The sequence below is a fragment of the Setaria viridis genome, chromosome 9 (assembly GCF_005286985.2).
Source record: "Setaria viridis chromosome 9, Setaria_viridis_v4.0, whole genome shotgun sequence".
Classification (NCBI taxonomy): Eukaryota; Viridiplantae; Streptophyta; class Magnoliopsida; order Poales; family Poaceae; genus Setaria; species Setaria viridis.
In genome coordinates, this window is record NC_048271.2 from 49,984,293 (window position 1) to 50,001,314 (window position 17,022).

The window sequence follows — 17,022 nt, forward strand, 5'->3', positions numbered from 1 at the left end:
AAAATCATATCTGAGATGGATATGCAGCCAGCCAGCCACTCGTTTGATGCGTTAGCAGTAAAGAGATTTGGTTCACACAGTATAAGGAACTCAAGTAGGGCGCAGCGAAAACACTTCAATTCGTAGCCGTTCATAATCCATGACATCCATCCTTTTATTCGAGCACAGAACAGTCGCCCGAGCGTTCACTTTCAACTTTATTTTACAGTCACTGATCAGAGATTGATACTACTACATAGTGGGTCATCAGAGAGCACAGAGTATGCACGCGGCGGGTGCGCCTGACGAACCGCACCGCACCTAGCAGGACACCGAGGTGACAGCGAATGGGTACTCGGACTTGCTGGCGTACTCGAACTCGACGCGACGCTTTTCGTTGGGGCGGAATTCACCTCCGCCATTCACGACGCATTCGCTGTCGCTGATGCGGCTGAACCCGTCTGGGATCTGTAGGTAGCAGGCGCCGTCGTTGCTGAACCCGCCGCAGGAGACGCGGACGTTGTGCAGCGTGCGGCGGTCGATGGATGTGTTGATGATCTCCACCTGGAGGGTCCGGAAGCCGGGTTCCCCGCCTGGCTGAGGCCCCTCGTCGACCTGAGAAAGATTCACGTCGTCCTCGCAGTTGGGGTCGAAGACGGTCTCGCCGACGCGCGCCGACGCTGGCTGGCGCTGGTGCTGCTTCACCGGCGAGGAAGACGACGCGTCGCCCGAACCTGCAGCTGGGACGACATGCCTTGTTTTCATCGCAAGTTAGAAAACCATCGAGGCGTATAGAATTATAGAGGGACGACGACGAACGCATGAACTCGAGCAGGACTTGCGCGTGTACGTACCATCACAGGCTAGGAGCAGGCTGACGACCACCACAGCAGCTGCGTTCCCCATCTTTAGTCCTGAGTTTTTCACCCACACGCACATTGCAAATCACAAGTTACACGATTTTTCACGTGAAATATGCACGTGCGCGGTGCGTGGAATTCGAATCCGCAACCTCTTAGCTTGTGCGTAACTTTCTTCCCATCTCACCTACACAGCACATCGACTTTAGCCTCGGTTGGTATTACCAACCGGGACTAAAGGGGTTTCCATGGATCATGAAATTTAGATTTGGGATTAAAGCCTTTTTGATCTCGGACAAAAACGATCGAAATATTTGTCGAGGACGAAGGTTCGTTTTGTTCTGCTTAGTGCTATCGATCAGCTGCAGAGCTCAGCGCTAATATGAATGGCTCGCTACTTCTCCTTTCAGTTCCAGGTGCAGGGGTGCTCTATATACTAGTCGTCTCCGAAAAGCGCCCGTGGATCCTTCGCCAAATTACCACGCGCGCCACTGAACAAACGGACTGTGCTAGCAAACAAAACAATGAAACTACCTGCTCCATGTAGCTCTGCGGACGTAGAATTTCCTGCGCAGGTTGCCGTTTGCAGGGGTTCAACCATTCTGTAGTATCATCAGGTGGTTGGTGCTACACAAGTCTACCACATGGCAAATCTGGCCTTGTGCCAACTGCAAAGTCCAGCTGCACGTCAAGTAGTTGGTGCTGCGCATCTGCACTGTATTTCTTTTGGCTTGTGCCAACGGGCACGACCATTCAAGTTTCGGGACAGTTACAAACTGCGTAATGTATGTGGGTGCCGTGATGATAATGAACTTCGAAACCAAAAGATAAAATGCATGATATTGATATCATAGTCCTTTGCAGACAAATCAAGTGATTCGGTCGGTACGATGCGCTTTGGTATTTCTGACTCTGTGAGAGCAACTGCCGAGTTCCATCGGCCCATGGAATGTCTCTGGGTAAGCAGGGAAAAAAAAACAGACGGACAACCCATCTTTTTTGCTTGTAGCCCAAACGGACAGTAAATGGAGGCCCAGTATAAAGAGGGCATGCAGATTGTAGCCCATGAAGACCAGGGCATGTGACCGATTGGTCAGCGTGACCTTAGTAGCATCCGGTCCAAGAGATCGCACGTTCGATTCTCGATGGGGACGAATTCTAGTGAATTTTCTGAATTTATTCATGTGTTGCTATAGGTACACACGTGCGTGTTCAGTAGTACTGCACATTTCCCGCGCAATGAAAATAGTATGCTCTCCAATCTCTTCTCTAACAAATTGCAGGGTGACCCTGTACACACGCGTGTGTGTCAATGGTGCTGCGCATTTCCCGCGCAATGAAGGTAGTATGCTTTTCCAATCTCTTCTCTAACAAATTGCAGGGCGATCCTTAGGAGGCGATCTCTAACAAATTGCAGGACGACCCTTAGGACGCTTCGTCGTCTCCTATCGCTCCAGAAAACATCGCTATTTTAGCATATCATGTCGTGTTTGACTTCGTTCTTATAGAAATTATTAAAAAAAACTATTTGCATGCAAGATTTTTTAATAAACTTTCTACATAAAAGAATTTCAACACAAGTTTTTCCTCGACAAAGTTTAACAATTTATTTAAAAGAGTTTAACAGTAGCAATTTTTAAAAAATGTACAAAAGATACCTGAAAAAGTTTCTTAACAAAACAATTTACAGAAAAACATGTCAGAAAAAACTTTTTCTTAAAAAGTTTAAGAACAAAATTTTTGAGACAATAATGGAAAAGAAGTTGGGAACAAAAACCGGAAGGAGAAAAACAAGATCCACGGGGGCCACCGATCCCTACAGGGAGATCGCGTGCAGCAGCTTGCTGGGAGGGCACCATCACATTCAGATCTAATGACGTGGTATCAAAAAAAATTGAAGGAAGAAACGAAAGGGGTAGAGAGAAACAGACTTACACTCATGAAAGGAGAAGAGATGGTGATAAGTCTCGGACCACCGCACGTGGAACCGTAGAGTAAAATGGAAATTGCCCGCGACCGTTCAAGAAACTTCCCATCAACTATAGAATTATTAGAATCATGCAAATTTTATTTGCACAAACAAGTTTAGTATTTCACCCAAGTTCCCTGGACAATCACATTTTTTTATTCCCTCTATATAGATTTAGAGTTAGAGGCCTAATCTATCACCACTCTCCACCTTCCCTCTGTATATGGCAACTATAAACATGAACAGTATTTAAACGTTCATTTTGTGATCATGAAAATTTTGGTGGTGTACCAAAATTGCTATTATTTTTGGATGGTGTCACCAACTCAACTCCCTCTCTCGCTATATATAGGCGGCAAAAAAAAGACTCTCCCCAAACTCAAAATTAAAGGAACTCGTCCGTGTATACATAGTACCATATTTAGTCCTCGCTTAATGTAACACAGGCTAACTGAGGGCTTCTGTAGCTGAAGAACAAAATATTATAAGTTAATTCTATCCTTCTAAACTATTAAGGTGATATAAACACGATCATATTCATATTCGAGCATGTATCGCACAAAACTAGTTCTCAAGTTTGTAAAATACTAAATTTAATGTAAAGCAATTAACCTCACGCCTTTCGAGTTGAAATAATAAATTATATCCACCCTGAAGTTCGAATCGAAATTCCATCACCTACGAAGTCCAAATCTTCATCTACTGGAAATAAGAAATGCAACCGTATGGTATCGGTGCCACTTTCACATTTACCCCCTTCATTTTCCTCACTTGTACCAGCACGCCGCAATACACCAGCCCAGCCTTCCCCAATTCCGGCCACACCCCGCAACTCCTGCGCCGCCGCCTCCCCCCTTTGGTTTCCCGTCTTAGCTTCGCCGCCCCCATCCCCTCCTCCATTCGCGCCCCGCCCGCGCCGGGATTTCTCTAACCCCACCGTCCCCGCCCGCGCCGCCTCTTGCCCCCGACCCTATCCGCCAATCCGTTCCCCACTATTCCGCGCGGGAGGGGGTCCCATCGCCGGCCGTTTCGATTCGGGGGCTGATCCGATCGGTGTCGCCAGATGGGTCGCGACGCCGAGGAGGCCTCGCCGCCGGTGTCCTCATCGGAATTGGAGCAGGAGGAAGACGACGACGACTGCTACCTTAGCGATCAGGAGGACGACGCCCTAGAAGAGTCCGTCCTCCAGGTCCTCGAGGACGAGCACCTCGAGGACTGCCATTGGTCCTCCTCATCCGTAAGCTTCCTGCTCTGATTTTGCCCTCCCCTCTGTTTCCATCGCTAGGCTGCCCCGATTGCTTCCTTTTGCTTACGGATTCCTTCCTTGTTTCGTTCTTGTCGCAGGTGATCACCAAGGAATCCCTCTTGTTGGCACAGGTGACTGCGGGAGCTCTCCGTCGCGTTCGGTTTCCACACTATACGCTATTTTCTGGTGCTGACTTTTATTTTTTTTTTCAAATCCGTTTTGTGGTTTGGGCGTTTGTGGGTTTGTAGAGGGAGGATCTTAGGAAGGTGATAGAGCTGCTAGGGTTGAGGGAGCATCACGCCCGGACGCTCCTCATCCACTACCGCTGGGACGTGGAGAGGATTTTCGAGCTTCTCGATCAGAAGGGCAGGGACAGGCTGTTCTCAGAGGCTGGTATTCCTCTTCAGTACGCCAATAATGCCGGCCCAACCTCCTCGACGGAGGTGACCTGTGATGTTTGTTACGAGGATGTGCCCCCCTCGGCTGCCTCCGAGATGGATTGTGGCCACAACTACTGCAACGATTGTGAGTAATGTCTATTTACGATGATCCGGGTGATTTCAGCATTTTCAACTTTTGCATGTGTTCCAGTTATTAGATTCTGATAGAGAAATTGCGCAATACATTATTCTTAGCAAAAAAGTTTGATGAATGACACCTCTTGACTACCATGCTAATTAACAGTCTGGCTCTTGTCCACTAGGAGTTGCAAGATCTGTTTGGTATGAGAAGCTTGCTAACAGCTTTCGAACCTCATAGTAGCAATAAAATGGTTCAACGTTGTTTCTACCTGTAGCTCACATTCATCATTTGGAGGCACCTGTATTTGAACATCATGCACTAAACTGACCTAGGAGAGTAGGAGGTATTACTTGCCATTTGTATGTATAATCATTGTGTTATTTTTACTTTAAATCATTGCATACTTTTGTGCACTTTTTCAAGAATGATGTGTCAATTCATACATGAACTTTATCTGAATTTTCTATTTAGAGTGGGCTTTGAATTCTATCACAGTAGTTTTAGCTTTATATGAATGGCAACTTTTGTGCTACCGCTCCCTGACCACGACCACCTACATAGAGAAGCAAAAGGGGACAACATTCTACAAATTAGCTTTGCTGCGCCTAGTTTTTCCTGCTTAGCTATTTACCACACATTTCCTATCCCCCACCTAGGTTGGACTGGATATTTCATTGTGAAAATAAATGAGGGCCAGAGCCGGCGTGTCAGGTGCATGGCTCCAAAGTGCAATGCTATTTGTGATGAGGCAGTAATCCGGAAACTAGTCATTGCAAGGCGCCCAGACCTTGCAGAACGCTTTGAAAGATTTTTGCTGGAATCATATATTGAGGATAACGATACGGTGAAGTGGTGCCCAAGCGTACCGCATTGTGGAAATGCTATACGTGTCAAAGGTGATATTTATTGTGAGGTGGAATGCGCATGTGGATGCCAGTTTTGTTTTAATTGTTCCTTACAAGCACACTCGCCGTGTTCCTGCATGATGTGGGAGCTCTGGATCAAGAAATGCCGTGATGAATCAGAAACAGTGAATTGGATAACAGTAAATACTAAACCCTGTCCCAAGTGCCACAAACCTGTGGAGAAGAATGGTGGCTGCAACCTGGTTGCATGTATTTGTGGACAAGCATTCTGGTGAGGTTCCTTATTCTTCAGCATCGCTTCTTCCAATTACCAACTGCTAGACTTGGTTTGAGTGGATGAGGTCATTCTTTGTAATGAAGTCTTCCTCTTGATTGTTATTTTGGCAATATAACAATGTATTCTTGTTTCCTAGTTTTTTTGTCTTTATGTTTATTATAATTTAATTTATCAGTTGTATACTTCTGTAATGTTGTATATCTAGTTGCAAGTTGTTTTGTAAAAGAATCTGGTGAATTTATCTTGTATCAAAATTCTGTAGGTTATTCATGCACAAACTATTAGGTTGTCATTTGTGGAATATTTACATAGTTAACTATCGCCAAGAGAACATACTATGGTGGTTGTCTCAATATCTAAACCACAAACATACAATTAAATGCTTGGAAGGTACATAGCATTTGTCCCTTTGATTAGTTAGTTACTGATTCATTAGGACTGATTGGTAGCTTGCCTGTGAGATGATTCTTCTGTTAATATTGGTACATAGATATTGTGGTACCTTACCATTGATTGCTCTTTTACGTTCTCTTTTTTTTAAGAACAAGATGTTTTGGTAGTTTCAGTAGATCACCATTTAAATTGCCACAGAATTAGGGCTAGTGTTGACAATGAATCCAGTATTTTACCTGTAGTTATGTGCAGCTTTGGCAAAAGCATATATGTTACCGCTCTGGCGCTCTTAACTGTGTATGCTAAATACTCCTTTTAGGATGTGAGCACTGACCATATAACGTGGTGGTGGCAAATTCCTTACTAACGCATTTAAGTTTTCTATATAATCAGATCCACTATAGGCTTAGATGCAGTAGTGGGCTAGTGGCACTCCCTTGTAGGAAGTAGATCATATGGCATACGCTTGTAAGAGGTGTTGCAAACTTAATCATTTGCCATGAGTCTAGATGGGCTCTTCATAAGCATGTGGCAGATAGGTAGAAAAGTTATTTTGACTGTTAAACTTGGTTTCCCATTATGTTTTCCTGAAAGTTGTATGCCCAGATTGAGGTTCCTTTCTATTTTTGTGTCTCTTTCTTTATCTTATTCTCTTCTCCTTTTGTGATTAAGATTTTAAGTGTTATGTTACTTCAAATTTTTATGTGATACTTTTGAATGTAGTTGGTTATGTGGTGGTGCTACTGGTAGAGATCATACGTGGTCAAGTATTAGTGGCCACAGTTGTGGCCGGTTCACTGATGATCAGACTAAGAAGACAGAGCAAGCAAGGAGAGACCTCTATAGATATATGCACTACCACAACAGATACAAGGCTCACACTGATTCTCTTAAGCAGGAAGCAAAGCTAAAGAATGACATCCAGGGGAAGATATCCATTTCTGAAAATAAGGAGTCCAAGATAAAAGATTACTCTTGGGTGATAAATGGGTTAAATAGGCTATTCAGATCAAGGCGTGTTCTTTCGTATTCTTATCCCTTTGCATTCTACATGTTTGGTGATGAGATTTTCAAGGATGAGATGACTCCTGAGGAAAGAGAACTGAAGCAAAATTTATTTGAGGATCAGCAGCAACAACTAGAATTTAACGTTGAAAGACTATCTGGTTTTCTTGAGAAGGATTTTCAAAATTTTACTGATGATGAGGTTATGGATACAATGAAGCATGTCATCAATCTTTCCAATGTGGTAGATCGGCTCTGCAAGCAAATGTAAGAACTCTTGCCAACAAAGTTTTGGCAGTCCATATACAAATTGTGTACTAATTTTACTGTTTTGCAGGTATCAGTGCATCGAGAATGATTTGTTATATCCTCTGCGCACACCTCATAACATCGCTCCATACAAATCCAAGGGTCTTGATAGGGCATCAGAGCTCGATATTAGCTGGGATTCTGCTGAACAAAGTTCGCAGTCAACAAAACGTATTCAGGACGAACACAGGAGCCAACATGGTATGATGATGATGGTGAAAATTGTTTTATATGGCATTTCCTTTATTCAGTTTACGATCACACGGGAAGCATCACCATTTTTAGAGCTATCCCATTTATTTTTAGATGTTGATGCATATTCCAATTTGCTGTGCAGCATCGACTAACCTAGGAAAGCGGGCTCCTGAGTTGCATGGCTCGAGTTCTGAAAATAGGGTGCGACCTCACAAGCGAGAGAGGCAAGATGCTAATGGTGGTGGTGCACTTTTTGATCTCAATGTGCCAGCTGAAGTGGCAGACAAGATCTGAAACTTCAATACCTGATGGGTGAAGGACATTCCTTGGAACTGTACAGCTGACCTGAGCTTATTCAGCTACATAAAGGAAAATTACCGTTCTTTTTTGCTGCCTTACCACCATAGAGTATCTTGATTGCAATTTTTACGCTGGTGCTAGGTTCCCAAGAAATAGAGTAGCTTTTACATGATATCTTGCTTATCATGACAGGGTTTGAAGCCAATGTTGATAGTTGTGATAAAGCTAGTTCTACCCCTCAAACAAGATGAGGGCATTTTGGAATAGAACTTCACTGTGCTTTGTGTTAACAATTCCAAACATAATGTATGCAGCATGGTGAAGGAACTGGCTTTTGACTCGAATGTAGTACTTATTTTCCTGGAAATGAGTGATTATGGTGACAATGCAGACTCTCTTAAAATTGCTACAGATTCATTGTGAAAATTGTGCCCTGTGTGGAAATAACCAACCATCTTGGCCCAAGACCGGCTAGTTTGTAGGGCCATTTTGAATAATAACTCTGAAATCTCGGTTTACTGGGCATGCGCATGCCAGATTCGTATGGTTAACTGTATAATGAACTGCAACGACTGGAGGGGCTGCAAGATGTCCATGCACCATTCGTGGAAATCTTCATCTTGCTTGTTCAGAGTGTGCTCCTTCCTCGTCTCTTATGTTTCTTTGTCAAGGCTTTGGACCGTGCGTTGAAACGTAGCATCTAGCCATGGTAGCTTTGTAGGACCCATGCAAAGAGACACGCATATGGTGGCTTATCGGAATCGGGGAGCACTTGTACCATGCACACACTTGAGAATCTAGTGCGTGAAAGAACACTCTGTATTGTCCTCTTCAGTAGGAAACATTTGTCCTTTCAATTCGTAAAAGTCTAGCTACTAGCTTTGCTATGTACTACTGTGCTAGCAGAAGAGAAATCGCTCGAGCTCTGCAGCCTTGACTTCGCTAATAGGACGCCCCAGTTTGCCACGGTCGGAGTGTTTAGTGTTTACTCGTAGTTGCTGGCAAGTTTGTTTAGCCCCTGACAGCTTGGAGAACCGATGAGAAGAATCTTTCTGGATCTCGGCCAGAGACGCTTCCATAATCAAATCCCCCGGGAGCTGGTTTCCAATGTTGCATGAGTTCATCACCACCGCAGCATCCGTGGCTTCTTACCGCTGGTACCTCGCCTCACCTACTCCTTCCAGCGATTGTTTACAGCCAGTAGCCGGGTAGAGGGTCCAAGAGCACATGAAACCTCGAGCATGTCTGTCGCCGGGGCGTTTCTTTAGTCCCCCTCCCCACTGAGATTTTATTACGCGGATAAGTAGGGTTACCAAGGTTCCCCTTGTCGTTACAACCGGCACGGCTTCCCTGGCCGTCATTGGCAGCATCGTTTGGATCTTAGTGCTAGTGGTGGTGGCCTCTGGTCGCGGCCAAAATCATTGTAATCCAGCCGGGAGAGGAGTCATCAGCAGACACGAAGCGGCAACGTGCGTGCGCTCCTCGCCTGCCTCCTCTCGGAGAACCGGAGATGCAGCAAACAAGTGGCTAGTTTACAGAACCAGCTCATCACACCACACACATTGCGCATCCAAGAAAAAGATGGCCCAAAACATTCAGTCGAGATTTTTTTTTGGTCTACTGAGCAGCTATTATTTGCTCACTGGTAATCACAAAAAGGCGTGACGGCTTGTGCAGACCAAAAGAGGGCCGATCAGATGGTGCGGTACTGCGCGCGTGCGCTGTACCCACAGCGCGCATGCGAGACAGGGACGCTGCTGCCCCTGCATCCGCATCCATCGCTGCTTCTGGAACAGTTGGGGCGCCAAGCCCACAGCTAACTGCACTGGCATTAAGGGCACCCCTAAAGGTAAAGAGCCCAAGATTCCGTGACAAGCGGCTACGTGACGCCCGGGATATAGCTGGGGGCACACTGCAGATGGCATTGAGCACCTACCAATCCAACCGCTATACCCTTCGACGTAGCGCTTGTCATGTATCCTCATCCTGCTACTTGCCCAAAGACCAAAGCGACTCGACACGATCGAGCCATGTATGCGGTCGTCTCGCGTAGGATTTCTTTTTTGTGGAGCGTTTGGTACGGGAGGTCCTGCTTCATCTTCTTCTTTTGGGAGGTCCTCCTTGTAGTAACTGCTGCGTCTCACTGGGCAGTCAAAGATTTGTCGAGCCATTTGAGGTTGAGCAAGTGATGAACAGGAGATGTTAACTAGGGTTGCCGGGTTGGTCCAGACATGAGGATCTGTTGGCTGTAGCAGCATCATGACAGTGCCGGCTGTGACGACCTTGTGAGTGAGCACTGGTACTGTGGTACATACACACGGGCGGACGACATCAGTACGGTGCGCGACCGCGTCACATGACCCGCCAAAAATTTTCTTTTGGAGGCGCAGCAGAGACAGGAGTCGCTGGATGCTTAGCATCAAGGCAAAGGAGCGCCTCTCTCTAGGCGACGAGATGACAAGCTCACCGGCTCGTCGCCTTGGCCGGCCGCGTCCTTGGCTGCAACGAGCTGCCCCGGCACGAACTCGGTCACGTCTGACTATCTGAGCCTCTGCGGCGTGGTGTGGTCATGTAAAGACAATTTTTTTTGAAAAGCCATGTAAAGACATATAACCATATAGGACGAGCTCCATCAATTACCGGAGCAGAGTCGGTCACAGGGTCAAACAAAAGCCATGCATGCCACTGTCCTGCTGCGTTGCTTGCAGTCCTTTTTATCTGCATGTGACCGGCTCATCTCATCATTGCCGATCAAAAAACTCTCAAACAACAATGGACTCGGATCACCCTTTCTACCGTAAGAAACAGGAGCATCGTATTCAGGAAATGGAAGAAAAACACCCTCATGTTTCACAAAAAAAAAAGAAAAAGAAAACTTCCTCGCTAAACAGCAGATGCTCAATGTGGCAGAAGATTCTGCTATTTATTTACTAATCGATTTTCTGATAGGACGATTATGAGGTGACAGAGGTGAAAAGGTCAGCAGCCTTGGACGGCGTAAAATTACCCTGCGTGCATAAACAAGAGTAAATGAGACAGATCAGGATATAATAGAATAGAGTGAGGCCCTTCTCTGAGCTCTGCTCTCTCTCTGCCTAAGCATAAAATAGAAAAGAAGTTGGTAAGTCTTAGGAGTCGCAGGCATAAATATAAAAGGGACTTGCCACAATAAATAAAGCATCGGAATAGCCGGACACAGGACCGATCTGGAGTGCTGTTCTGATATAACCTCAAGGAACAGTACCACCACCACTGTACCTGCAGTGTAGTGGGGTGGGGCGGGGTGGCGTGGAGTGGAGAGGAGTGCCTCAAGTTCATCACCCTCAGTCCTCCACTCCTCGGTTGTCCTCTCCTCTCACCTCACAAGAAGCAGGAGAGGGGGGCCGGGGAAGAAGAAGGAACTTTCAGCGGAGGAACAAAAGGAAAAGGCATCAGCAGGTCAAGGCTTTAGTAGGTGATCAACTCCCCGGCAACAACTCCAGCTTCCACTTGCCGTGGACGACGATTCACCTGTGAGGCAGGTAGATGCTGGGTCTCCCCTTTTTAGTCTCTACCAGAACCATCTGCTCTTTACAGTTCACTAACCTGCAATGCGGGGACAGATTCCAGCGGCTTGCTCGAGCAAGGTCACGATGGGGGAAGCCTTCTTGAGCTCTGTGGCAGCGGCCGGCGGAGGAGCTGTAGCCTCATAGCTCTGCCTGACTAGCGATGTCTCACGGCCGCTCCAAGAGGTGCGCACCCTGTTTGCATTATGCAGTTTGACGAACTGCATATTTAACTTTGCTCACAAAACCCTGGAATATGCATTGGCAGTGATTCTATCAGAGTGCTCAGAATGGATAGTGTGGATTCTTCTTCGCCGAGGTGCCTTGCTCATGCTCAGCATCAACAGGTAAGCTTCCGGTTGTTGAGAAAAAAAGATGTCAGATTAGCTCTTGGTTCTTCACTTTATTGAAGGTGTCTGTTATGTGCCATGGATTGCAACTGTTCCGACTAGAAATAATCAGATTTCTCTTCAGCTTGCCTCTCTTACCATTCCTGTTGTATGAAAGGATGCCGGGGAACTGAAGGATCAGAACAGCACCAGTAAGATGCCGTCCTGTCCTAATGAGCTTCCATGCTCATTGAAGCGAGAGGTAAAATCAGATATCAGCTCGTTTTCTCCTTCAGTTTGTCTTAAAATGTTCCTTCCTTAGGACCATCACCATAGGTTCTTGCTCATTTTAGATCTCTTTCAACCAGTTCCACAGTTCTCACATTTGGCAATGCTAATTTTCTTAAATGTCATATGTATGGATTAATTTATATGTCCAAAGTTGTCAAGGATAAGAATGTCATGATTAAAATTGCTATAGATACTTCGAACTCTGTAAATAGCATAATTCATTATGTGCTCGAGAAAAAAACAGCATAATTCATTCTTGCAATATGTTATTATGACATTCTGATTTGGTTTTGATACTTATGATGCTGCTACTTCAGGTTCAAGTCCTTGAGAAGCGACTAAATGATCAATTTGTCATGCGCCGTGCTCTTGAGAAAGCACTGGGTTACAAGCCTTGTGCTATTCTTTCATCAAATGAGAGCTGCATTCCAAAGGTGAAACTCCTTTTCCAATGTAGTGGGTCTGGAAAGAGAGAAAGAAAATAAAGAGAAAATATTTTACCATCTCATTGTAATGATTTACTTCCGAACTGCATACTGTGTAAGTTATTCTGAAGATAGAGTTTTCAGTAATTCACATAGCACTTTTCTTTCTTCCATGATATCACAGCCAACAGAGGAGCTAATAAAGGAGATTGCAGTACTAGAGCTAGAGGTCATATGCTTGGAGCAACATCTCCTGACTCTCTACCGAAAGGCCTTTGAACAACAATTTTGCCCTGCCAATTCTTCTTGTGACATGGAAAGCGTCAATCAATCAGCAAGGTCTTTTTCAGGCATACTATCTGCAGCTTCAGAACTTGACTTCTCAACCCCAAGGAAGCACCAACTAGCGCAGTCCAGTCGAATGGTCTTGGCACGCAAGTCGACACCTACAACTTCTACAAGCGAAACTAGCCACGAAAAGACCAATATCGTACGCAGCCATTCCTCGCTTCTTCACCGTTCCGTCAGGGTATCTCCTTCAGCAAACAATCTTGCTAGAGCTCTGAAACCATGCCATACTTCGCCTCTATCATTTGTTGAGGTACAGAATGATGTCTAAAACCTCTCTTATTGTTCCAACTATTTTAATCAGTTTGCTACATGATCTCTCTTGCACATGTTGTATGTAGCAATTTTGACCTATGGAATTCTAACATGATTATTTTCGATTACCAGGAAGGGAAGTGCATGGATTCTGGTATAGTGAGTTTGGCAGATATATTAGGGACCAGGGTTGCAGATCATGTTCCTCAGACGCCTAACAAGATATCCGAGGACATGATCAAATGCATTGCTGCCATATACATACGGCTGAGAGACGTTCCCACAGTTCAACATGCCTTCTTCCCCTCACCCTGCTCATCCTTTTCATCAGCAAGTGGATTATCTTCGAAATATACCGCAGATATTTGGAGCCCCAGGTGCAGGAAAGAGAGCTTCATTGAGGCGTGGCAGGAGAACGCATTAGGCAATGGCGAATCAAGGGAGCTGGGCCTACAGTATGATTCTGTGGTTGAGGTTTCTGCTCTTTGCAAGGGTGATCAGAGGTCTGCTGATGTTAAAGATATGTTGCGCAAATATATGTGAGTATTTTTCCAGTGACCTTTTATAGCTGATAGAGAATAAATTTATCCGTGCAACCATTTGCTGACTAGTTAAAGATGCCACTTTGTAGGTCACTTGTACAGCTTCTAGAAACTGCTGATCTCAGTGGGATGAAACATGAAGAGAAGCTTGCTTTCTGGATCAATGTGCATAATGCAATGATGATGCATGTAACTAGTTTCATGCCCTGTACCTTGACATCTTACTCTAATTTTTCAACAGATGGAGTTCAATCTAAACATTTGTTGTTTTCAGGCCCATATCGAATACGGGATTCCACAGAGTAACAGCAAGAGAATCCTGCTAACCAAGGTGAGAACAAAAAAAAAACTCTCAAATTGCCATATTTCAGATATAATGTCATTCCTGTATCTCATTCTGAATTTGTGACGACCTTGCTTTTTGCGCCACAGGTATCCTACATCATTAGTGGCCAAAGAGTAAACGCGGAGCTGATAGAGTACCAGATCTTGTGTTGCCGAGCGCATTCTTCTGGACAGGTTTGCTGTTATGCCTCCTGGTGTCCTGCATGATTTCAACTTCCCATTCAGGCCTCAGCCTAACATCGCTCCATTGAATGAATCCTGTCAGTGGCTTAGGCTGCTGCTCTACCCGAAATGGAAGTCCAGGGACAAGGACGAGCTGCAAGGCTTCGCCGTGGACCGGCCGGAGCCGCTGGTGCACTTCGCGCTGTCCTCCGGCAGCTACTCGGACCCAGTGGTACGTACGCACGCAGCATCGATCAATCACACCCAACTCCCAACGGCGCACACGGACATCACGTAGCACCAGCAGCTCCGGAACATTGATTCATCTCCCTCCCAACTGTTACCCTCTCCATTCGTCAGGTGCGGCTGTACAACCCGAAGAGCCTGTTCCAGCAGCTGGAGGCCGCGAAGGAGGAGTACATCCGCGCCAACGTCGGCGTGCGCGGCCGGGGCCAGCACAAGGTAATCCTCCCCAAGGCCCTGGAGCTGTACGCGCGGGACGCCGGTCTGGGCGCGCAGGAGGTGGTTGCCGCCGTCGAGTGCCACCTGCCCGAGGGCCTCCGGGACGCAGTGCGCCGGAGCCAGCAGGGCGGGCGGGCGCGCGGCCGGGGCGGCGGCGGCGGCGGCGTGGAGTGGAGGCCCCACAACCTGGCGTTCAGATACCTGCTGGCCAAGGAGCTGGTGGGCGGGTCCCCCGCGTGCGGCCGGCAGCTCGAGAAAGCCGGGCCGGTCGGCGCGGTGCGTGCCGATCCGTGATCGTGGCCCGTCAGATCACCGTGGGGCCGTGGCCGGGCCCGGGTCGTCGTGCCGACTGCCGAGCCGGGCCCAAGGTGTAACGAGATGAGATCCGGGGGACCGGGGCGCGGGGTGTATGTACAGAGACATCTGATTTGGTACGTGCTCGATCTGCTGTCAATATGAATGAATAGAGGGCACCTGGATTCTCTCTCTCCCGCTCACTTGGATGGAACGCAGGAATTTCTGAAGAGATTTTACAGAGGTTTCACAGAAATTAATTCGACCTCGTACCGCCGATCGATCATAAACACTTCGACGTTCCAATCAAGAACAGGGCCTGCTCACAGCGCCTTTTTTTTTATGAGGAGCTCACAGCACCCTTGATAGTGGACACTGTGACTTTAATTGAGGTAGTACGAGAACAAAGTTAGGCCCGCCTGACATGACCAACGAGAAACCGGCCCAAGAAAAAGAAAGGCCGGACGCTTTTGCCAAGTTTGTGGAATTGGCCTGGCCCTTTGGCGCGTACGAAACGAACGCTTCTTGGAGAGCAAGAAAGAACGGAACGAGACTTTGACTTGAACTCCCGAAACCCGCCGCTGTTTTCCGCGCGCCCAGCCGCCCACGTTATTGACGGCGCCCGAGCTGCAGCTGCTCTACGCTGCGTTTGCACCCCATGACCCCAACCCGCCCTCCCTTTTGTCGCAGCGGCACATGGTTTTGAGCCTACAACCCCAGTCCCATCCGGCATCCCCCGACTCCGCCGTGCTGCATGCGTAATCGCGTGCCACTACCAGAGGATCAACGCAACATGGCCACCACCGGTGCCCGGTCCTCGCGTCCTGGCTCGTCGGGTGCCCCAAGGGCCACCCAAAGCCTGGGCAGATCGACCTATATAAACTCGCGCCCCAGTTCGGCTCGAATCACAGCCGATTTCCTCAGCGATACGTGCATCGATCCACTACTACTGTCCAGTGCTCGCTTACGCACTCAACCAACTTCACATCAAGCTAGCTAATCGACAAGCAGGGAGAGGCATGGCGCTCGCGGAGGGGAACGGCGTGGTCGTCTTCAGCGAGGAGCAGGAGGCGCTGGTGCTCAAGTCGTGGGCCCTCATGAAGAAGGACTCGGCCAACCTCGGCCTCCGCTTCTTCCTCAAGTACGCTACGCACGCCGCGATCGTTGTTCTCTGCGCTTTGTATGGGATCACCGTACGTTGCATTGTGCGCGCGACACTGACTGGCACACGGCGCCGGGCGTTTGTTCCTGCAGGATCTTCGAGATCGCGCCGTCGGCGAAGCAGATGTTCTCGTTCCTGCGCGACTCCGACGTGCCGCTGGAGAAGAACCCCAAGCTCAAGACGCACGCCATGTCCGTCTTTGTCATGGTACGTACGTACGTTCTCACGATAGTATAGTAGGAGTATATATGTAGTAATGAAACTAGCTAATATATAACGTGATGGCTGTGGAAATTATCCATGAAGTACAGAGGACGACTGACAGGAACTAATTAATGCGTGTCGCGATCAATGCTGCAGACCTGCGAGGCGGCGGCGCAGCTTCGGAAGGCCGGGAAGGTCACCGTGAGGGAGACGACGCTCAAGAGGCTGGGCGCCACGCACTTCAAGTACGGCGTCGCGGACGGCCACTTTGAGGCAAGTCACGCCAGCAACCACCCCAACTGTGACCGACCTTTTTTACCTGGGAATAGACAGCAGATAGAAAGCAATCTACCCTTCTAGAAATCTAGCATATGCTTACTTTAGACTTAACCGCGCGCGTGTTGACAATGATGCAGGTGACGGGGTACGCACTGCTGGAGACGATAAAGGAGGCGCTTCCGGCTGACATGTGGAGCCTGGAGATGAAGAACGCATGGAGCGAGGCTTACAACCAGCTGGTGGCGGCCATCAAGCAGGAGATGAAGCCTGCTGCATGATGCTTCTACTCGATCAGCCTCCGAGCCCCCCCATGACGCAACACCTCAAATTTCCCGTTGCTGCTTCTGCTTGCCGATTTGACTTTGTGCTGTGCATTTTCGAAATTTGACAGAGCATGTATATTATTGTCCTTTTGTTATTGTGATGGACAGTGAATAAAGATGTAACCATTACGCGTT

General features: G+C 47.4%; 3 protein-coding genes across 4 annotated transcripts; all 3 read left to right on the forward strand.

The window, feature by feature from the left end:
* Positions 1-3,576: 3,576 nt before the first annotated feature.
* Positions 3,577-8,307, forward strand: LOC117838572 (probable E3 ubiquitin-protein ligase ARI2). The gene is made up of 7 exons (XM_034718650.2): positions 3,577-4,045; positions 4,153-4,185; positions 4,303-4,579; positions 5,233-5,713; positions 6,836-7,384; positions 7,455-7,627; positions 7,764-8,307. Exons 1-7 carry the CDS (start codon positions 3,872-3,874, stop codon positions 7,913-7,915), a joined length of 1,839 nt encoding a protein of 612 aa, XP_034574541.1. The 5' UTR covers positions 3,577-3,871; the 3' UTR covers positions 7,916-8,307.
* A 2,866-nt stretch (positions 8,308-11,173) lies between these two features.
* Positions 11,174-15,122, forward strand: LOC117840677 (uncharacterized). Of its 2 annotated transcripts, none has more exons than XM_034721195.2 (12): positions 11,174-11,442; positions 11,524-11,652; positions 11,735-11,813; positions 11,974-12,057; positions 12,404-12,520; positions 12,696-13,112; positions 13,247-13,653; positions 13,746-13,845; positions 13,931-13,987; positions 14,089-14,175; positions 14,267-14,395; positions 14,524-15,122. In XM_034721195.2, exons 2-12 carry the CDS (start codon positions 11,630-11,632, stop codon positions 14,917-14,919), a joined length of 1,896 nt encoding a protein of 631 aa, XP_034577086.1. In that variant the 5' UTR covers positions 11,174-11,442; positions 11,524-11,629; the 3' UTR covers positions 14,920-15,122. The 2 variants fall into 2 exon arrangements, with proteins under 2 accessions (XP_034577086.1, XP_034577088.1); XM_034721197.2 differs by having other exon boundaries at positions 11,174-11,438.
* Positions 15,123-15,813: 691 nt separating this feature from the next.
* LOC117840678 (anaerobic nitrite reductase GLB1) lies at positions 15,814-17,022 on the forward strand. The gene is made up of 4 exons (XM_034721198.2): positions 15,814-16,060; positions 16,174-16,288; positions 16,442-16,558; positions 16,702-17,022. Exons 1-4 carry the CDS (start codon positions 15,939-15,941, stop codon positions 16,840-16,842), a joined length of 495 nt encoding a protein of 164 aa, XP_034577089.1. The 5' UTR covers positions 15,814-15,938; the 3' UTR covers positions 16,843-17,022.